General features: G+C 37.6%; 1 protein-coding gene and 1 long non-coding RNA gene across 6 annotated transcripts in view; one reads left to right on the top strand and one right to left on the bottom strand.

The window, feature by feature from the left end:
* The window catches only part of LOC141960197 (uncharacterized), a 52,510-nt gene that overhangs the window by 1,769 nt on the left and 27,608 nt on the right, over nt 1–23,133 (top strand). The window lies entirely within an intron of this gene.
* The window catches only part of PRSS12 (serine protease 12), a 44,839-nt gene continuing 25,363 nt past the window's right edge, over nt 3,658–23,133 (bottom strand). Inside the window, exons 9-13 of the mRNA XM_074905169.1 lie at nt 18,559–18,764; nt 17,835–17,913; nt 16,847–16,969; nt 8,374–8,654; nt 3,658–6,394 (exon numbers count right to left, since the gene is read on the bottom strand). Coding sequence (XP_074761270.1) covers nt 6,087–6,394; nt 8,374–8,654; nt 16,847–16,969; nt 17,835–17,913; nt 18,559–18,764 — 997 coding nt within the window. The 3' untranslated portion in view covers nt 3,658–6,086. The remainder of the gene's footprint in view (nt 6,395–8,373; nt 8,655–16,846; nt 16,970–17,834; nt 17,914–18,558; nt 18,765–23,133) is intronic.

Genomic DNA, 23,133 nt, shown 5'->3' with positions numbered 1-23,133 from the left:
AATGCTCTTGGTGGCTTAGTGGCTGTGCTGTGCTCTGTCACGTGGCTGACCATACTGCAGTGTTTAAGTTCGATGACACGCACCTTCGGTGGTGGCTCTTCTGCTGTTCGGGTGTGTTAGAATGGTTGTTGCAAGGAGTATATGTGAACTGCATGAGCTGAAGGTAAGTTTGTGAAGTCTGGAAAATGAATGTAAAATATACAGTCATAATTTTAGTATATATGCCAATGTAAAGCATTCAGATGTATCAAAAAGTTAATAAAGAGATACTGATTCTCACTGCAAGTGTTGCTTCTTCCTTAAAAGACTACTCATGACCAGGACTAGATTGGCATGTGTTCTTTGGAGTTACTGATACATGCCACACCTGCCTGTTGTGGGGATGGGTACAGCTTTTGGTAGTGGGGCCTTAAATTTATTACAATGGTTACAGGGCAAAGCAGTGACTGTGGCTGATGCATTGTCTGGAGCCATTCCACAAGTTGCATAATTTTAATCACAGGTTACTGCTGTAGGGGAGAAACAGTGGCTTCAAATGCAGCTGCTTTTTCACTTCTGGTTGCTGAGGGATCTTTTATTTAAGCCATGTTCAAGAAAAGAATACATGGAGCTCCAGTAGATGATGCAGAATCAGACAAGATACAGGTTTTACTTGCAAGTAAATGTACTGTCTTAGCTAATACCAGCTGTACTGGCACAGTCTTGTGGAATATCTTCCAATTAATATGGAAATTTTTTGCAAGTCTTTGCAAACTGAAAAGTTGAGGAAGGAGGGCTTTGAAAGGGCTAGGAAACAAAAATCTGTGAAGCTAGAGTGAGATCAGTAGGCAGTGCAATTACTGCTAAGTACTTTGCAGCTGAAGGGGGATTCCTATTTGAAGTGGATGGGGGTGGAATTCTGGACTCTAATTGCAACATGGATTAGATCTGAGGAAATGACTTCGGATGGACATGTTAATCACACTTTGGAATAGACTGGTAGGGAGATTAGGGAGCTGTTATAGGAAACTTTTTTTCTCCTAGCATGTACTTTTGCTGCTATTGCAAAAGTATAGCTGAATGTATATTCTATGTGGAGCTATGATAAGTGATACTGCACCTGTTTAACTGGCAGTGTGTGATTACACTTTCCTTTTAAACAACTCTGTATATAACCCTATCATATGACATCTTTACTGCTTAGGATTCCAAGTTCTGTGGCTGCCAGGCCTGTTAGCCAACAGTCCTGAGCGTATACTATGAATTATCTTTTCTCCAAGAAGAGTGGACTTCTGTAGTAACCTTAGTGCTTTTAGAAAGTAAATTAACACATCTATTCTACAAGGGCAGTTACTTACTTATCTTACACAAGGAAATGCTAGGCAGGCAGCCCAGAGAGAGCTGCTGCTGTCCCAGGGACAAGGTGTGGGCAGGAAAGTGTTACTACTGCCTGTGAGTGTGGTTGCTGTTCTGACGGGCACCCTGATGCAAAGTGGCTTCCTTAGTCTTTTAGATCACTTTTTTGTTACTGGCTTTGATCCCATGAAGAAAAACAGGTGTAGGCAAATGAATGGGAAGAAGCAGGAGCAGGGTTAAGGATCTCTTTTTCCAGGGATCTGGAAAAAACATTAGAACAATATGAACACAGAGCACAAAACTTAAAAATATGACATGAAAGTCTGGAGAGAAGCATTTTTCTTTTGTCACTGAAACAATACTGAAAAATTCAGGCTTTCTGGTGTTGACTTTCAGCTACTGTATGGCATCTGGTCATCTGAGGTGTTATTCCAATACCCTTGAATTTCAACTTTTGCTTTGATCAGACAGTAGCTGCCTTTTTAATCTTTAACAATTTCAGTGCATAACCAAAGGGGCTTTTTTTACAAGTTGCCCTTTGTGCCTCCTATAACAGAGGATGCTTTTGTGTAAAACTAACAGAGGAGGACCACATAGCAGTTCTTATAGTCCACTGTGTGAGCTAAGTGATGAGGGCACTGATATTTCCACCTGAATAAATTGGCCTGGTGGCTTCATCTAATCTGCTGGTTAGCTTTGTTAACATTCAATTTTGAGCTCTTCATCAAATATTTAGAACTTAGAAAGATAAAACAGTGGGTTTGAATCAAGAAGAAAAAAACTGATTTTCAAGATTATGGTCAGATACAAAAGTATGAACTATAATGTTTGCTCTAGGTATCTCTTACTAGTTTTGTGTGCTTAGTGAGGTTACATAGCCTTTCCTATGACTGAAGCTTTCCATGAGCATCCAGTCACATGCACGGAGGGTAGTACAACATTACCACATTACTTGAGTACAACAGAGGTATTCGTACAAGATGTAGCTTTTTCATTTTCATGTGGCTTAGGATGGCTTGTTTTTCATTATTTCTCTTAAAGCTTAATTCTTAGTTCCCAAACAACTGTTTTTCTATCTTTCCAATTTATTCCTGGTGCATCTTAGCTCTTACCTTTGTAGATGCTCCTTGGTTTTCTGCACCCTGTTCCATCCACAGTTTGTGGTTGCTCGGTGTTGCATTTGCAGGAGGTTACATGGTCAGTTTCTGTGTTCCTTGTACTGCATGTGAGCAGCTATCTAATGTGTATGAGGTAAGTCTGGTCTCTGCTACCTCAGTTAACTGCATTTGCTGTTATCCAGCAGCTTGGAACACAAAAACCATTTTTCTTTCCTGATACTGCAAACTTACTATTTTACAGATGGTTTCTTCTACTGGGATCTACTTGAGCCTAATTGTTTTAGCTGCCTTGTATGTTATGATCTGATTGCCACTTTGAAACCGTAACAACATTAAAATCTTACTGAGTATAAATATTCTAGCACTCACTCAAAAGCATGATATAGTTGCAACAACATTGAAAAGCATGGAGAACATTGATTCAGGGCTAACTTTTTGTCAAATACAAACTTTTATAGTGCTGTGAATTTTTCTAGAAGTAAGATGCTGAGGTTATAGACACTATATATAATGGTCTTAATATAGGATCTTGGTCTATCTGTTGTTTATAGATAGGTGCCCCTTTACTTTGGGAAGTTATTCACGGTTGAGATAAATGCATGTTAAATAGACCTTGTGTGTCTGTTGCAGTAATGCTTCTGTTCTTCATTTCTGATGTAGTTGTCTGTAAAATATCTGGAAAATGGACAAAACCTTGGGAAGTTCAGAGGGACTACATCTAACTATAAGTCTTCGCAATGATGGGGAACCTGGATAAGATCAGTGTTTAAAGTTATCTAACAGAAGTGCTGAGTGTTTACTTATTTTATGCTGACATTAACACTGGCCAACCTGCTTAATACAAAAAACCATTAGCATAGGCTTAAGAGCAGGTTTTTCTACCACCTTGTATGTATTCAAAACGTTGAGCAATGAGGAGAGCAGCAAGGGTCAAAAATATTCTTAAGCAGTTTTAGAAGTGTAGGGTAAACTTATTTGTGACAACCTAACTGGTCTAAGTTAAAGCACACAAAGGACTAGGAATTCCATCTACAGAACAAACTTCAGTCTCTGAGAAAATTCTTCAAAGCATCTAAGTTTTGGGCCAAATATTTTCAAGAACATCCTTTTTCACTTAAGCTCAAGTGAAGTTCACTGAGTTCCTGTAGTTATCTATTTACACATTAATCCTGTGGGTAATGTACAGAAGTTGTAGTCAGTGTGGCAGTTTTTATTGTACACATTTACATCAGGCTCATTGAACAAAAATTAGAATGGCATAACATAAGGACAGTTTTTCACGTTAGAAACTGAAAAGGCATGCTCTCTGCATGAAAATGGTAGTGCAACATTTTAAAAGCTAATAAAGCATCCTATTAAAAGAGCAAAACTAATTAACTACTGTACTAAATCTAAATGCTGCTACACTTAGTACACAGACCTGACTTTTTTCCCCAAGTATTGTATTTCTGTGGTGCAATTTCTAAAAGAAAATTGTTTCCCCTGTGTACAACACATGTATTGCACTATATAGCCTATTTCACCACAAGTCTCGAAATAATGGGTCTTGTATAGCAAAGCTTTGATGGTACATTTTGACAGATTTACTTCCCCTTTAAAAGAGCTATGTATAAGTAAAAATGTAAAATGATTTTAAAGCTTACTAACAGAATGTTTCACATAGGCCTAACAGTAGGTGGTCACAATACTATGATTTTTGACATGTTTTAAAATAAAATTTCACACTCTTTCAAATAGCATGGAATTACAGAAAACTAAAATATATTAAAGCACCTTGTGTACTAGTTTAGCACCAGTTCCAACAAGATATTTGAACTAGTCATGACCCTCGAAAACTAAGTTTGAGGTTGGGGGAAAAATAAGGTCCAAGTCTTCAATCACATGGGCTTCTGCAATATCATCACCACTTTTGTCTGCAGATTGAGTTGTCTTGGATATTTGTTACCACACCAGAGAGACACAGAACCATATAGAAATCAATGATTGCCCACTTACAACATGAATACAAGCATCCCACATTGTTCACAAAAGGCTGCACAACAGTGTAGTAGCCAGAGTGTTTGGGGATAGGAAACACAGGAAAATGGTCACTGGTAGTCACAGTTTGCACAATCACTATGTGGTGACATACATCTGCCACACTTGGCATGGAGTGTTTCATGGCCCACAGAGCTTTCATTTCATCTTTTTAAGAAGCATGTTTGTTAATGTAATACAGAGAGCACACTTGCATGTAATCAGAATGGCCTTTGTCAGGGGCTGTAGAGGTAGCACTGGACTTCCCTGTCTCCCTCTTGACTGTAGTTAGTCACAGCAATTTTCAAGGCCGATACCCATTAGTGTTGCATGAAGGTGGTGATTACTTTCTGTGTGGCAAGTTCATTGGGGTGGCCCTTTCTAAAAGGATAGTAAGTAGGTTTATATTTGTCTTGTACATCAAGAGTAACTTTTTATCAGTGCATTTTTATAAAACAATTAAGGTTTTCATAGTGTGGGAAACAGTATTTGTAAAAGGAATTAAATGGAATCAAGATGTGACAATACTATCTATCTCTCACCTTTCCTGTAAGACTGTCTGAACCAGTTTTGCAACTAAGCAGGAGAGAGTTGTCTAAATATTATCTTGTAGAAAACAGTAGTTTAAGACTTTATAGACCTTTTCAGGCAGGTTTTGGCTCAACATCTCCAGTATTTGCACTGTACATACTTACAACTTTCTCTTGTAGGATTGTCAGAGGTTCTTAGCGTTACTTGAGTAAAGCCCCTCCGAAATCAGCAATGAGAAGTTTGAGATGTTAGTCTGATACCGTACTGACAGCTAGTGGTAAATAGGAAAGCTAAATTCTCTCTGAAATGCTGTAAGTAACAAAGATTATTAATTTCAGAAAGAAGACATTTATCTAGAGGAAAGAAAATAAGTCATTTGTTTTTGATGTAGCTCTTGCAGCTGTGCAGGATGTCTGTGCCAGAACTTAACTTCCAGTGTACTACCTATTTTACTTGGGAGTGTAATTTATGCACACTAAGCTGTGAGAACATTTATCAGATTAGCTGGGAAACTGAATATTGACAATTATTTACCTTCTAACTTTTAATTAGTAGTCAGAATTACTTAGCAAGAATGAACATGCTAATGGTTACATTAGCTAATGAAACACGAGTCAGAGGGCTAAGTGTAGGATCATAGGAATAACAGGAAAACAGTCAAGAACTCATTAAAGTAGACTGAAGATTAATTTTGAGATCTGTAATTAATTCCAAAGAAGCTTGGCGCATCAATAGCTTGGAGCTACTACAGTCTTCCTGTGGTCAGTGAATCTCACCCTGAACTCTCCAGCTGTTCTGCTCCAATGTTTCTCTAAGCTGGCTATCACTTTTCCCTTATTTTAGATACATGGTAACTTGTTCGTGCAATATATAAACTTCCTTAACACCAGGGATTTTGTTTGGATAGTAATCCCTACCTGGGAAGGTTATGTGTATACAGCTTGGATTTAACAAAAAGAAAAACACATGAATCAGGAAAATGTGTCTGTTTCCACCCACTGTGGGCCCCAGCTGTGCACTGTCTGTGCCTTTCAGGTTGTCCTGCCTCAAACTTTATTAACAAAGTTTGGTTTTCATTACGGACATTCATAGTTTGGTCACACTTTTTATCCAGGGTACAAAAGATGATACTTTTGTGTAGACACCTGGAGAATCTTTCACTCCACAGCCGTAGCCCCAGGAGGTCACACCATACACAACCCAGCTTTCCCCTGGACGTTCACACATCAGTGGTCCGCCACTGTCTCCTTGACAGCTATCAACACGTTTCTGTTCCTGGACGTTTCCAGCACAGAGCATTCTTCCTGTGAATCTTCTCTTGTAGCGCTCTTCACATACCCTCTTGGGAAGTAAGGGGATGGCAGCCTGTTGTAATGTTCTTGAATAAGCCCTTCCTGAAAAGAGGACCCAAATTATTATCTCATTTTGATGACTGGTCTTGGAAACATAAATGTCATTTCATCCAGTTTTTGCTGTCAGTCCTTCACACTGTTTTGTCATTAAATAAAATGGCTGAAAGCAAGACAGAAAAAATCTGCTGTGCATTAAATATAATACTAAAAAACTACGTAGATATTGTAAATAGGGAATATAGATGCTTTTAAAAAAAAAAACAAAAACAAAAACTTATAAGATGTAGCTTTACTCCTTGTGTTCACTGGATCTTTCCAAGGCTGGAGTTTGTTTTGTTCCAAACACGCTTTGTGTCTTCTACAAGAATATGCCTTGATATTTAAATGGGGAGGCTATTTTTGGGAGTCTTGAGCAGTAGAGACTAAAGCTGAAGAAGTACTTCATTTCTAGGTCACGAGTTCAAATCGAGTCTAGCTCAGCCTGAGAGGTTCTGCATCCTCTGTCTGCTTCCAAGTAGAGCATCCAGCCAACCATCATGCTTATGCCTGTAAGTACACTCAAGATGAGGAGCTAACACCACTGAGCCCAAGTGTGCCCTAGTAGAGATTGGCAGTGTCTTCAGTGTCTGGTGCTATTATTAGCACCAGAGTGCTAATGGGACTCCTGACCAAAAGGAATCTTCATTTTGTGGGGATGACCAGAACCTGTACTTTGGTTTTCTTTATCTGTAGTGAATCCTGCATTGTGTAAGCACTGCTCTGCTTATAAAATGTCAAGATCTAAATAATTTAGTTTTTTTCTGTAGCTTGCACCTCTTTCTCAGTTGGAAACATGGGAAATTAAAGCCAGTGTTGGGGTCTTCTTTTAAGTAAAATCTTAATACTTGTAATTATGATTCATACAGTGTGTGAAATGTCAACTGAAGTACTGCGATGATGTCATTTCTTAATGTAATCAAAGCCAGTTATTGCAGTGGTTAATGTTTCTTTAAATAGATGTCCTAACTAAACAGCATTGCAGAGCTTTAAGTGAATTGTGTAAAAAGCTAGACAGAGCTAAGCAATGAATTAGCAGTTGTTTTTAGCAAAAATCCCACCCTACAAGTCTGTCTTCTTTATTGTGGTACAGTGACCCAGACATCTGTGTGGACAGATTAATGCATGTAAAGAGGAAGAACTGATATTTGGCCTTGCTTGCCTTGTCTCCTTGCCAGTTTGAATGAGTCAGTGGAACAAAGGCTCAAGTGTGGTTGCTTTCTTGCACTGTATTCAGCACCATAAAAACATGAAAGTAAAACATGGTTATTAATTTGTAAAACGTTTAAATGACAAAGACCTTTGAAGAGGAAGAGTCTTGTACTGACCTAAAAAGTGACTATTTGTTCCAGAAGCCTGGATTGCAGTTTGCATTGTGGCTCTCGTAGATTTTGTCAAGATGTTCTCTTATTTAAATCTAACTGCTGATTGAAAATGTCAGGGGTAACAAGGGAGACTAAAAATGTTATTTGATATGCTATTATGTATATATTTTCTATTCATTTTTCTATTGAAGTAGTGTAATTTAAAGAACCTTTCTAAAATATTCATTGTACTTACCTTAAAAAACTTAAATATATGTGAGCTGTTAGTTATGTTCTGAGGCAGGGGGTGATAAACTGCTGTACGGAGTGTGCCTGGCAACAAATAAGCTTTTTTTTTCATGCTTGTCAGTCTTAATGAGGCCATTTTACTGACTGGTTCTGTGATTTAGAGTGACATGGTTAATTGCCACTTTTCAAACACAAACTAAATTCAGTAAACAAAGTATTTACTTTGTTTATACTATACAAATATACAAAGTGTCATTCCTGGTTAAGGATCAGGAGAGAAAATATTCCCCTATATAAGAAAAGTAAAATTGTTCCATTTTGAGCATTTTCTAATTTTGGGTATTTGAGGTTTGGGTGTTGTTTTTTTTTTTTTTTAAATAAGCAGCCTCAGGTAACGAGATCGGTGGGTGGAAATCATTAAAACATTTTTACCTGTGTCACCCCATCCAGTGATGTAACAGTTGGGAGCAGTTTTCTGTGGTCTCTCTCTCCTCAATGGCAAACAAGCAGGTAAGACATGGGTACTGAATCTGGCACACTGTTCCTCTGGCCCCTGTAGCCTCACCAGTGCAATGTCATAGTCACTGCTGTCAGGCCGGTACTCTTTATGCATCACAATCTGTTGGACTCCAATTTCTTCCTCATACTCTTCTGGTACCAGTGTGTGATAGTCTCCCACTCGCACAGCATAGTTCCGAGTGTTGTTGCCATACCTAAGATTGAGGTGAAAACAAATAGGACTGGCTCAAGCAAAGTCAGATCCTAAGCATGCAAACAGATTTGATCAGGGTCTTTGTTGCTCATATAACTAATGATACCAGAAGCTTTTTTTGAAGAGCAAAAACGCTTTCTCAGATGTTTAGATTGACATTCAAGTATATCCTAAAGAATAACTTTTCCTGAAGTTTCAGGTTGGGCTGTGTATCTTTCTGTGTATTTTCAAAGGCAAAGTTTCTTATAGCCCTCTGCCATGGCTGGCACTTATTTCAAAGGTGCGAGCAAGGTATGCATTATAAATGTATTTAGGAAGGGAAGCACAAAGTGCCAGTAATTATAATGAAAATGTGAGTACTAACACTATTGTGATGCTCCAAATAATTACCGCAATGAAAACAGTGTTCAAGCTTGCTTTGCAGTTTGGTTGAGAAGTTCTATAGCTTGATAAAAACCTCTTTCGTAAACTGAAGTTACAGTAAGGAAAACAAAGCATATGTGCATCACAAGCACCTATTGTCAAAGTGACAGAAGGCCTGTAAATCTTACACTTGTTTTGCATCTGATACAACCTCAGTTTCTTTCACGTGACAGACTAAATGGTAGATACCTTAAAGATGATTACTGTGGCTGAAATAACAATTTTCTGTGCATGCCTTTGGAGATTTTTGGATTACAGGACACACAGCCCTTCTCAGGAAAATGCAGACAAGGGAGTACTGTTGGGTACGTTTATTTATTTTAAAATCTGGCTAAGATAACCCAAATATTTTTCCTTTGCCTTGTCCCTTTCCCTCCTAGCCTTCAACAGGAAACTTGTAATACGTGTGCAGAAAATACTCTACAGTGTTCCTTCACCTTCTAACCTATACTTGTTCTTTTTATAACCTCCAGCAATGTGCTGATCTCCATAGCTTCCTAGAACTTGCTTGAGGAGCAGCAGATAGAGCAGGAACATTACAGGTTTCTTCAGAACAATATATAGCTGTATCACTGAATATTTATTCTAGTGTTGGGTTCCATTCCAGGTTGCCTGCAAAGCTTGCTTTGTCAAATTCTGCACATCTCCTTCAGATCTTCTATGAGCAAAATTTCACTTCTAGGCTTGTAAGGAGAGAGAGTTGCAGGCTGTGACCAAATGTATGTTCATCTGAAGGTGACCTTCTACATAAGAAAAATGAAAGAGCTTGTCTACCACAAAACTTTTTCCGGGTCTTCTGTAGTAATAGTCTGTGTGAAATACTCTCTAGATACTGTATTTTCCTGGTGGTTGAAAATCAAAATTCTATAGCAACTGGTGTTTTAAAAAGTATACTTACTGATTTTAGTTTCAGAGGGAGAACTGAGAAGAATTAAATTGTGTATTCTACAAAATATGTTACTTACTTTCTCCCTGAAAAAAAAATAGCTCAAGATCTTTTTTAATTTGTGGATAAGTATGTTTATCTCAAGATATTTAAGAAAAAAATCTCTATTTGTATCTGTCACAATACTAATCTTTCTCCTTTGACCACAAAAGTGCTGGTGTTTTGTAACATCACTGAATCAATTTTAATTAGAAATTTTCTATTAAGAAATGAGCATGAATGGAAAAACATCAGAAAAGACAGAAGCATGAATCCTGGTTTTCCAGGCATTCTGACTCCAGTCTCTTGAAGTTTCTAGAACAGAGGTATGTCTTTGCAAGCTTTCTTAAATAACAAGTACTTGAATCTCTCTTTCATTTGCACTAGATTTCACGTTCTCATTTCTAGATCATCTTATGTGTTTTTGCCAGTTTTAAAGGTGACTAAGACTTCACAGTTGATTCTTTTCCTGATAAAATAAATGGCAAAATTCCATGGAAGCAGGGTTGGTACCTGATATATTGCTTTTATTTTTGTTACCTTTAAAGAGATTCTTCAGAGTAAGAAAGGCTGTTAGGTCTCGACTAATTTCTGGAGTTATATATATCCATCTGTATTTGGCCATCTGAAAGTATGACATCAGTGAAATCCTAAATTCTGCACCCCTAAAGATTGTCTGTCAAATCCTTGCCATCTGCTGCCTGCCAAGAATTTCTGCTCTGACACTGATGAATCCCCTCCTGTGTCACTGTTGCCATACATCTTGCATCAGAAAAGGGTAATCTTACCATACTTTGCTGAGATACTTTGAAGTTTAGACTGGTAACAGCATACTATTATTGTTACTCTGAGCTATAATGTGGGAGCCAGTAAAAGTATAATCCGGTATTGGCTAGAAAACAGTGGGGGTTTTTTACAGCAGTGCTGTGATCAGATCTGTAACCTTGGGTGAGTTTCTTTTTTGTTTTTTCTTCTGCCATCTATTTGGCTTTCCTTAATAGAGCAAGGAGTGATGCTACATACATCTTTAGTACGTTAAAATACTATATAGTACAGACATTACTTAACACAGCTTTCTTATAGTATTATTTCTGTGGAAGTGACCATTTTATAAGTTGTGTATCTTTACAATAAAATGCTTGGTATATTTCAGTACCAGTTTGTACTGAATATGTTTTATATATTTGTTTGCTATTGCTTCTGGAATTTTTATAAACTATAATTCAGAGTAGAATTTAGCATGTGTACATATAGATAGAATTGAAAGCAAATTTTCTTGGCCCATGTGCAAAAATTTCCAGTAATGCCTTGGCAAAACCATAGCATTCAAACTTAGAAACATTTTTTAAATAAATAAACAAAATAGAGGGGGAAGTATTTTTTATTCCTCTAGTTATGGAAAATATTAGTAGGGAAATTAATGTGATTCCTTAGTTTAATCTTGTGTTCTGCATTAAGTTTCATCTGCAGTTCAGTATTTATATATATTAAATGGTCTCTTCACATGGAGGCTATATAACCTCATAGGTAGTGTATTTCCTAGAACTACAGCTTAAAGATTTATTAATTGATTGCACCAAAAGAAACTACCAAATCAAGGGCAAGTGTATTGATCACTTTGGCCATCTCTTTCATGGAAGTACCCAGAATGCTGATTGTCAGAAGCGTGCTACTGGGGTTTGTAAAGCAGTTTGAATACACTATGAAAACCAAACTGACAGACCCTGGTAATTCATTTTATTGTGTGAGCTAATCAGTGCATTGGTCCTCTGTGAAACTTATAAAACAGAGGAGTAAAACATCCAACTACAGAATGTTTTACACACTGACAGTGCAACTCCTGTGCCCGTCTCCAAAGTTGACAAGGTCAATGTAGAGGCAGTTACCTGTCAGGGTGTGCAGTGTCAAACGGTCTTTCACTTTTACAAAATCTATTTACAGAACGGATGTAATGCTCAGAACTTAAAAGAGTGTAGTAATACTGGGATGGCTTATACAGCCAGTGAAGTACTTCTCCAATGTCTTGCCCAGGCCAAGATTACAAACAATCTTGGCTGATGCGCTAACCAACTTTGTAGGATCTGTTTTCCTCAGAGTAAATTAGAAAAGGAAGCTGACACAGAAAGTACTTTAGTTACTACTGCAGTAAAATTGCTTTCTTATTTTCATTTTAATTACTCTAACTTACACACAAAACTCCCGCTAAATGAAAGAGTTGGTTTTGTTACTGACATCTCAGATATATTTTTCTGCCATATTTAATAACTGCATTATGACGTTCCGCTTAATCTAAATGATACAGCAACTGAGCCTAATAAGTTAAGTAAAATGATGCTGTTTCCTTTGCCAGTTAAGCAATATTAAATAGTTCAATAGTTTTTTCCTAAAGCGATTATTTATAACTGTTGGTCTTATTGCCTTTAAAAGCTATCATAACTAGGATTCTGTACTCTAGAATGTATTGCTAGATACGATCTTTGAATGTTTGAAAGTAATACTTTATAAATTTTTGTACACGTCTGAGTGTCATATTGGAATACAAATGTACAGGGTCATTAGCATTAAATATATATTTGCCTGTCATAATCTGCAAAAAAAATTCTCAAAAGGTCACTGAAAATACTCTCTCATAATTTAAAGATAGACTTTTGGTTCTATGCAGCAAGCCACATATTAATTAGTGCTATGGTGATAGTTTCAGAATTATGAAAGCTTTTTTACCTTTAGTAAATACTCGCCCATCAAAGTTAACCATTGTGTACACTGACATGTAGGTTTTGTATATGTAAACAAACACGATCACAGTACTTTGCAGATGTGTGCTATGAATGGTGCAATGGAAATCTGGCTGTCAAATAGAGAAAGGTAATTTTACACGGTATAAAACTTTCTTCTTTTTTTTTTTTTTAAGTGTAATGAGTGCCTCTGCATTTAGTCTATAGGCCTTATCCGCAACATCAGTTACAGGATTTACCATACACTATCCATTATCTTTAATGCAGTTTGGAAAGATGAAGGGGTTGTGTGGTTTTTTTAATATTTTTTTTAAACCTCATGGAAGTTAGAGTACTACAGAGTCACAAATGTATTAAGTGTTTGTAATTTAGATGAGAAATGAACACACTTCCTTCCTAAACTATGATTTAATAATCAAAGGAATTTGATTTTTAATTGTTTATTTTGATTTGTAAGCCTAAGCATGAAGGAAAGTTGTTTATAACTAGTGATAATGAGTGCTCTCCTGTCAGCCATGTATCAACTAGTATAGTAGAAAACTTGCTGCTTCTGTTTAATGTTACATCCTTGATTTTGACAAAAAGGAACACTTTAATAGGTTCCTGCTGCTTGTCTGTGTTATGGATCATGGTCATTTATAGCAGAATAATGAACAAAGGAGATCCAGGAAAGTTTATCTTAATTAAAAGTACTGTTTTAAAACATTTAATAGAATGAGAAGTGCTGCTTCTCATGCAAATGTATGAAATTTTAATAGCTGCAAGGTTTCTACTGCAAAGCTTAATGAGCAGTTTTTGCACGGATTTACCATGTTTCTGTGCACATTCCCACACAAGGCTTTCTTAAACTCACTTTTTAATCTGTAGACAATTATATTTCTTCCCCTGTAGTAACTGGTATTTGCCAAATATGGAAATACTGTAGTAGAGCATCAGTACATAAAAAAGGCAAAGTAGTCTAGCTCAGGGCTGTCCAGTCTTCCTCACCTAGAAGTCACCTATGAAATGATGGAGAACCACCACATGCATGTCACATTTGAAGAGCAGAGGAAGAGGAGGAGTCTGGGAGTGCTTCATGTGTGGAAAGTGATGTTGCTTTCAGGGTATTACCCCTCTGTTGGATGGCTGTGCTGGGCATGCCTTTAAGCTCTAGTGCAGCCTGGCAGTGTTGACCTTTGCACCTCCTAGAATTTTTATTTCCCAACCAAGTGAAGGTTGGATTAATAGTCAGCCACCATGCTAATATCATCCTGCTGCCAGTCAAGTAATGTACTGACATTGAAGGCACACCTGAATTCATCTCATCATTCATGCTAAATTTGAGCAAACTGAATTTTAATTATGGTGTCTACTTTGCTTTCTGGTGTCTTACTAGCTGTTTGGTTCCACTGTGCCTCAGGGTCCCTAGTTCTCAAACAAAATTACCAGGACCATGTTGAAGCATACATGGGCATTGAGGAATGCCTAAAGAAGCACTTAAGAGTTATATTATTAGAACAGTACAACATTCAAGAAACACAGTATTTCCTAAAATGACATCATGGTCATTATAATTTCCTTTTTTTCTGTGCCTCATATTTCCAATTATCCAAAGTTAATATTTTTTATGTGTAGACTTGCAAATTCCCTATAGCTGTCAGAACCACTCGGGACAAAACTTGCTAATAAGATGGGTAGGTTGTAAAAGGAAAAATAGCTTAAATCAATTTTTGATCTTAAATTATGTATGCAAAATTACAGAAATCTGTGCATTAATGCTGCTATAATACTGGTGAACAAATCTAATTATCATGCATAAAACTGTATTTCATTTTTATCCACAGTACAGATGAGCCCACTTTTGTTACTTAAGCAGTGTTCCAATTTCCAGGATATGAGAAATGGTATACTGGCCTTTCTCTTGTCTGTCTGTGGAAAATATGTGAAGAAGGCACTTGATCTATAGATAGCTCTTGGAAACCTAGCCCCTTAAAATCACTCTGAGATCATTAGGAAGTTCAGCTGAGTCTGTCCAATGTCAACTTAGAGCTAGAGGTGCCTTTCTTACTTTTACAGTAAACAGTAGTGCATCCACAGGCTGCCAGAGTTGCACACTTAGATCTAGGTTGCTCAGTTTTAAATGCAGTATCTGGGGCAAAACAATACCTTGGTCCCCAAGACCACACGTAACAGTTTTAGGATAGCCTGTAACAGACCCTCGAGTGGCTGCACTGATCTGGAAGTATCACAGTGTACGGCATCACAGTTTACAGCCATGCTGCTGCCCCATCATGTGGGTGCTGAGCAAAGCATCCAAAATGGGCACTCTTTGGCAGCACACTCAGTAGTGACTTGGAGTCCCAGCTACATCAGCAAGCCATTGGAAAGAATGGGCAGTGTGTTCTCTGGGGAGTGCTTACTGTAAGAATGCACTGCAACTGCAGCAGCACAGCAAATACTAACTTGTTTCACCAGACTTTGTGAAAGTGTTTTAATAAGGCGAAGAGTTGGGTAGCTAAGATCTTGATTTTCACACAGAAAACATAACTGTCTTCCTGTGACCTCCCTTTTTCTTTCCTTGAAGAGGATCTTTGAGGTAAAATAACAGAAAGGACTGCCTTGTTTTCCAGCCTTTAATCCAAGGTTTTCTCAAGATCTTAAGCTGCATCCTTAGTAATCACTACAGAGATGATGAACAGGGGAAGAGGATGCCATTGTCTATAAATTTTGGTGATAGAAACTGAAATGCTTTCATACTTCCACAGAAACAACTGGGAGCTCAGTTGAAGTAGGCAGAAGTTTTACTGAGTTTGACCATTTCAGCTTGAAATATTACCAAGTCCTTTGTGATTTTCATGAAACATGAAAATGAAAAAATGTGTATCTGGTGCTAAGCAAAAGTAACACTTTCAATTTGAGTAGTATATCTGACTCTTCAGTTATTAGAGTGCCAAAGGAAGGGCTCAAAGCCCAAGTTTAAAACATTTGCAGCCCACTTGAGCAAATTCTAGCAAATATCCTCAAAACTGCAATACTGTTTTTCTAAACTTTTGTTCCAGCCCATACTGCAATCCCTGGTAAGGATTCCAATGAAAATGTTGAAAGCTTAAAATACTAGACCAGCTTCCTTACTGTGCAAGTTGATGCTCTTATACTGCAGTAACTTCATCAGCAGTGAATTCGTGATGTCAAATTTACTGAAGAAGGGATATCATAAAAACTGAACAGAATTATCAGTAACAGAATATCTGTTTCTGCAAAAATGGGAAAAGACATTTTAAAAAAATAGGTAATTGTTTAATACTGAGAAATGCAGAAGTTAGAACAAGTTGATCAAATGTGATTTACAACGTAGTGTAAGTTGCAAACCAGTTGCTAAACATATGAAAAAGACCTGAATTTGGCATCGTTTTATTAGATGCCAGTGTCAGAGAATTATACCGGTATAACCGCTTAGACAATTATTTCATTGTTAAAGGGAATGGGACCTTTGTTTATATGGCTGCAAAAGACAATTCTTCATGTACTGTGAAGTAACAGAGTAAGACAGTTGCTCCAGCCTATTTGTGAAGAATAAGCAAAACAGCTCAGTCTCACTAGCATCCAGTGTACAGATTTACTTTCATATTAGACTCAGCAAAATCCGTAATAGTGCTTTACCTTAAAATAGGTTTGGGAGGACTAGTTCATCTAGCCACTACAGTGTTACAGTAAAAATGTCTATCCCTGCCAGTATCTTTCATTAAGAAAAATAATCCAAAATGTTATAGTCCCTGTGTTTGACATTTGCTCACTTGTCTTCACTATAACCTGAAAGCCAGAAGCTGCAGTTTAGTTGGAACAGAAAGCTGTGTTAAAATGCCAGAAGTATTGTCTATATTTTTCATGGAAATGCTGAAGTTGTGAATGTAAGTCTCATGAATTATGAAATCCAGAATAATTTCAGTGTATTAGGTTTGTTTCTTTGTTTTTATCTAGAGGGAAAGGAGGTTGATAGATAGTTGTTTTTTTTAAAACCGAAGACCAACTCTTTGGAACAGTTTTCAATGGGCTTGATCTGAAATGTTTTTGCCTATACCCAGAACAATAAAATAGTTTGAAAAAACACTTTACTATTGAAGAGAGACCTACCTTTTAAAGCAGTGTGCAGCAGTGAGGACCCAGCAGCTGCTGATGAGAGTGGCACCACACAAGAGTCTTCCATCACCATGAGAAGATTTCAGTCGGAGTGCAACCTGCCATGGCCAGCCGCCCCTACAGAGGACATAAGACACTGCATTCAGGGTACAACAATGGAAAAGTAAGGTAGCTCGTTGGTTACCTTGAATGTAAATCCTATTTAGTTTCTTTGACTGACACAGCTTGCAGACCATGCTATTTATTGAGTAACGGTTGAGAATACCTTTATATTTCTACACCAGTCAGAATTCCATTTAACAATGGTGAGGATTACTTTATGGATCGTTTAGGTATCCAGCACTCCAAGCGCTTCCTCCCAGTGTCGATTATTTTAATTTTCCCTTCTCAGATTGCATTCATTGTGCCAAGAATACATTCTATGGGTTCCTCACCAAATACCATCCAAGTCAACAAACCAGAAATTTCCTGTCAACTGGAGAGGGGAAAGAAGGGAATTTCTTGAAAAGCTTAACCCAGCATCCTTTCCTGTCTCTGTTGATATCTTTGTCAGTTCTGAGCTGTTTGAAAAGGGAAGCTGGCAAACCAAGAGGTCTAAAGCAACTGTAGAAAGCACAAGTAATAGATTAACACCTTTTTTCAGCCTGTGATCATCTGTTTTGTATAGCAGGTCTGGGATACATATTTGCAGGCCTATGAAGACAGGATGGATTATTTTTCACCAGTTTAATGGATTAGCAAAATATGGGATCAGACCAAAGGGAGAGGGAGAGAGATGCACCTGTAAGCAACAGCAACATCCAAGAATAAGCAACAGGTAATCTTAGGTGTTTTCTGACTACTGTCAGCTTGAATAGGTATGCTGGGTTACAATAGCTGCCAAGGATCATCTAGTCCAGCATCCTATCTCAGAGTCACCAGTGCCAGATACATGTCTTAGGAGCTTTATATTGAAAATTACTTGTCTTTATCAAATATTTACCGTAAAGAATTTTTTCCACCAATTATTCGCTTTTGTCGACGATGTAGTAACCTCAATCCACAAACAGAAGCAAGAGAATCTAAACCAGAAAGGGAGATGTAGGCAGCATTAAACTCAAAATGAAAAGTAGCCAATCTTCAATGAAAGTTAACTAAAAAAAACCCACAAAGGCTGAAGTTATTCTGTGTTTCATGGTAGTTTTTAACAACCAAATTTTGCTTGGGGAGAATACACTGAATTTTCTCAGACTTAGAAATTCTTTTTAGCTGAGATCTTTTGACTGTGACCACAGAGCAATTTACACATTTGTGCTCTGCTTCTCAAGTGTAAGAATTTTAATAGGGTTCTTCCTTACTTCATGTAAGTGGAAGCAGAGCTTGGCATACCACATAGGTCTCAATCCTCAGCTGAAGATAACAATACCTTGAAAAGATTAATGTAGCTGTCAAGGTTTGTGCATTTTCATGTCTATCATACAACTTTAGAAATATGGCTGCTACGGAAGGCAAATACCCTGTATCATCTGAATAGCCTTTATGACTCCTTTGCACAGCTGGCACAACAATAAGATGACACAGTGTAAGTAGAGAGGATTTCCCACCGCTTTTGTTTCTTTTGATATAACTGTTTCCTCTGTGAGGTGGGATTGTTTACGTTCATCTCTTCATACCATGACAGCTCCCCATCTGAACCTGTTGGTCTGCCACTCACAACGGGCCTTCACCTTTGTTGCTGTTCCCAGGGGCCTTCTTGCTTAGGTGGTCACAAATCACCCCTGCGTCCTCGCTGTGACGGCAGTTGTGCATCCCAATGTCCTGCTTAATGCAGTCTGCCAAGGATCTCTCGTTTCCTGTACACTTCACGTTATCCACGTGGATCGGGCCTTTGCCCTCCCCAAAATATGCCATTGTCCTTGCTCTAGACGGACCTCTGGAAACAGAGCATATTTTTTTTATTAAATATTTTGAGTCATTCTACATTTTACTCAGCTGAAATATTTCAGAGTGAGTAGCGAAAGACATTGGAGTTTTATTCTAAACCCTGTCACTGATTCCTTGATGACAATTTTTCTTCTCATTGCCTGTGTTACTCTGGTACATAGAAAAAAAAAAATATATGCAACAAAATTGCTACAGTTCATTTACGCTTAAAAAGTGCTTTCCTGTATCTAGTTAGAAGACACCATGCAAAGTATTTTACATTGTAATGACATTACAAATACCTATAAAGCAAAATATGTGAAAGCTGCTTTTTCATAATCTCTTTAATCCTCATATAAAATCAGCATCTGTGAATGCTAAAAATATTTTTTCTGGTCTGATTCCCTCAGAAATATGGGCTGGTTAAATACAGTATACTTGCAGTGTAGTAGGAGCAATGTCTTACAATTTTATTAGTTGTTAATAGTTATTAACGTATTTTGATATCATGCCATTTTTAAAATGTACCCCACAGCTGAGTTCTAAAACTGTAATGTACTGGAGAAAGACTGAACCCAGTTCAGTCTCAGCACCCTCCTTTTCCTGGGAGGAACCCCCCTGCCTAGCGTTTGTGTAGCATTTTCATAGATAGGCCTCAAGGCACTTTACAAAGAAGGTCAGTATGATAATCCTGTGCTTGTGTAAGGATAAGTTTCAAACCTAAGTATTTAAAATGTCAGACTTAGGACATTTTACTAGGGGTTGAAGTCCTGATCGTTATAGCTTGTATGTAGTGTTGTGCAGCTTCCGCAATGACTGCAGTGTCAGTTGTGTGAATGACCCTTTTTGAAGGCATTTTTCCGAAATGAGGGAGTGGATGAACAAATGCAATAAAAACCTATGACTTGTGCATGTAAGCATCTGATTTGGATAGATTTTTACTTTTTATTACTTAGGATAATGCTTCTTAATAAAAAAACAGATGCTTTGTTGTATACAGTTTAAGAGTCAGAAAAAAATTATAAGGGGGAGACCACTCAACTGGCTATAGAGAGGTGGGACAGGAAGCCACAGCCGCCTCTAGGTGTGTCTGAACTGCAAGTTTACATATCAGTTAACAGCAATTTACTGATATTTTATTGTGATAAGAATATACTGAATGCTAGATAACTAAAATGTTATTTCATAGGTTTCCATTTCAATGGGTGAGTTATTGTTGCATATTGTAAAGGACAGTACTTCTATGTGTGCAGAAAGGTAACTGCATGTACAATGTAATGCTGGATTAGAGAAAGAGAGTTTAACAATGAAAATGTATTAAGCAAGAAAGTATTTCTCTCCCTTTACAGCTTCTTTATACCTCTTTTAATACCTGCAATATTGGGGAGGATAGGTGATAATGACATAAAGAGTTTATGTGCCTTCATCAGCTAGGGATTCTCTGTTGGGGAGGAATTTTGATTTGTCATACCATTTTCAAAGCTTTGTCATACTGGAAGTGTGGCTGGACCAAACTCAAAGAATCCAGCCATCAATTGCACATATCCATATAATAGAAACTTGAAAGTAATACATACAAGCTTCCTCCTTTTTCAAACTTGCACATGGAAAGCCTTGCCTCTTTGGATTTTTTTACTACATACTGACAGGGAGGTGTGCAGGTTTTCTAATCAGGGAATGTTTTTAGAATGCAGGAAAGAGAAGCATGTAAAACATCTGACAGAGATGATACTAGAAGGTCACCTGTTCTTACATATTTTTAATTTCCATGGCTAGCGTGTATTTACCAGATAATCCAAAGCCTTAACTGACTTTGGAACCAGTATAGGACAATCTTTGCCTAATGAGTTTAGTATGATTTAACTTGTCAGTCACAAGTAATGTGTCTCTTCTTGCTCCAAATATTTTTCTTCTGTGAATGATACTCTGATTACAGATAATTACCAAAAAAAAAATCCAACTTTCCAATACCCGTGGGCAGCTGATGTGTCCATGTATGCTATTACAAAATAGCGAGACAGTACAGGCATTCGTTGCAAATTCTTAATGGGTTTTAGTATCTCTGTGTCAAAAACAAAAGTTTCTGCTTCAGGACATTGCTCTAAAGTTCCTCAGGATATTGAAAACTACTTTGTTGTGAATCACCACAGTATTCTTAACCTTTCCCAGAGAAGTATTTATTGCAGTTTGGTATAGAACTGTCTCTGTGGACTCTTATTGGCTACTTAATAAGGGCACTGCCTCCATTGTCTTACCAGATAAATCTCAGAGAATACTCTGACATCTATGAGGTTGTGTATGTAAATATTTTAGGTGAAAGAGATGTAAAGAGTCAAAGATGAAGGAGGGAACTCAGTGCATATAGACTGCAGTCATGGGACTTGGACTGCAGAGACTCTTCATACCTTTATATGAAAGGTCTCTCTCTCTTGCTGTGTGTCAGTAATCTCTCAGTTTGCTGGTAATTGCTATGAAAGGTGTGTCCATACCCGCTCTTAACCAAAAAGCCCCCACTGTTTAAATAGAACATCTACCAGGAAACAACGGTAAAAATCATGTTGTTCTAGAGCAAGGAGTGCAGCTTAACAGAGAAAATTATTTCATGTAATTGGGAGATCTCTAAATGTCAAAGTGTTAAGTCTTACATGTTTGTGATGTGCTGGAATGTGCCCTTACAACTGGTTTCAGTCCACCCTTAACAAACATGTGCATGTGCCTTAATTGCTGCTTTCCAAGCCAGCTATTTATGCACAGATGACCATCAGAGAAACAACCTTTTTGCTAGCTCAGATCTGTCCCTAGAGAGACAGGCAGCTTCAGCTCTTATCCCCTGGCTTTTCTCAAACACAAGGCCATACACAATAGCATACTGAGCTCTTCAGATGCAGTATTACCATTATTCATAATACTGTTAATCAGGAGATCCAGTTCATTAGTACAGGTGGCCAGCTACCCTAGAGCTTTTTCTTTTTTTTTCCTCTAGTAGATAATTTTTGAAGCACTAATTGCAGGATATTTGGTCATTTGTTGTGTGTGTGTGTGCACATGCATCCACGTGCATTCTTATAACCCTGCCCTAGATGAAAGGGGTCCAGTTTTACTGGGCCACTTAATTCACTAAAATGCAAGAGTGTCTAAAACCAACTTGTCTTTTGCTCTTTACTCACTGTATCAAAATACTGTTGTACATTAAACTCAATCACACAGTAGATAGTACTTAAGAAAAGGTGTGTGTTCTCCTAGTGTTTATCTTGCTACAAATATACTTTGATTAGGGTGCTATTAATTATTTTTATGTTTTCATGACTGGTTTTAGACTATTAGTAGGGCTGTTTTCTAATGTTATTTATATTATGTTTTCCTAACATTAATCATGGATTTGACAAACTGGCTTAATGAGACATCTTTAAAACTAGTATTGCTTTGAACCTAGTGATTTTGCCAACACAGGGATTTTCTTACTTCAGTCCTAAAATGAACCTCAGTAAATGGCTGAGAATGTTCCAAAGCAAGATTTCATAAAATAAATGTACATAAATGTACATAAATGACAATATGAATAATATATGCAGGCAAAACAGTCCATTTTCTCAGTGTTTACCCTTTGCTTATGCAAGTCTTCCTTTTTAAGTCAGTCTTTTCTCCCATGTGTAATAATTAATGTGTGAATTGTTTCTTCCCAAGGAATGTAATTCCCCAGTAGGAAACACTTGAGAATTAAGCATAGCATTGTAAAGGAAGTTGAATGGTAGTGTCTAGTTCTGTCATCACTCTTAATGAAAAATGATGTCAACTTCAGTATTAGGTGTTTTTTAAATTCCTCCCAGGAAAAGGCCACAATGTGTTTATTTCTAAAGAAATAACATCCATCAACCCTGAAGCTCAGGTGCATGAACCCAGAAGCCCCAGCCTTGCTTTGGAACAGTCAAGTCACCACCGAATATAATTTGAACTTCAGCAAAAAGATCTGTGCATGATCCCCCAGGCCCAGAAGCAATTCCAGCCCATCAGTGCACGTAATGACATAGTCAGGTTTCTGGAATGCAACTGTCTAGACATAGGGTCACCAAGATCCAGCATTTCCGACACACTCTCCCAATTTCTGGAACATAATTTTAGATTTCTAAAACGTTTCTATCCCTAGTCCTTAAGGAAACATGTGCTGTGTTGTATCCTATAATCTTAACCCCCATTCTGCATTCTGACATGACACAAATTGAGAATCCAGCCAACTGTCTGTCCTTGCAGAGATTTAAAAACAGAAGGTGGGGTTAAGTGGTTGAGTTTGATCTTCTGAGGGAGACGTATAAAAGGCCAGAGAGGCTGAGGATGAAGCAGACTAAATGAATGATTCAGTGGGAGATAATACAAGTCAAGTT

Source organism: Athene noctua, chromosome 4, assembly GCF_965140245.1.
Source record: "Athene noctua chromosome 4, bAthNoc1.hap1.1, whole genome shotgun sequence".
NCBI classification, from domain to species: Eukaryota; Metazoa; Chordata; class Aves; order Strigiformes; family Strigidae; genus Athene; species Athene noctua.
The sequence above is the reverse complement of the archived record's forward strand: the minus strand, read 5'-3'. Positions and strand labels throughout refer to the sequence as shown.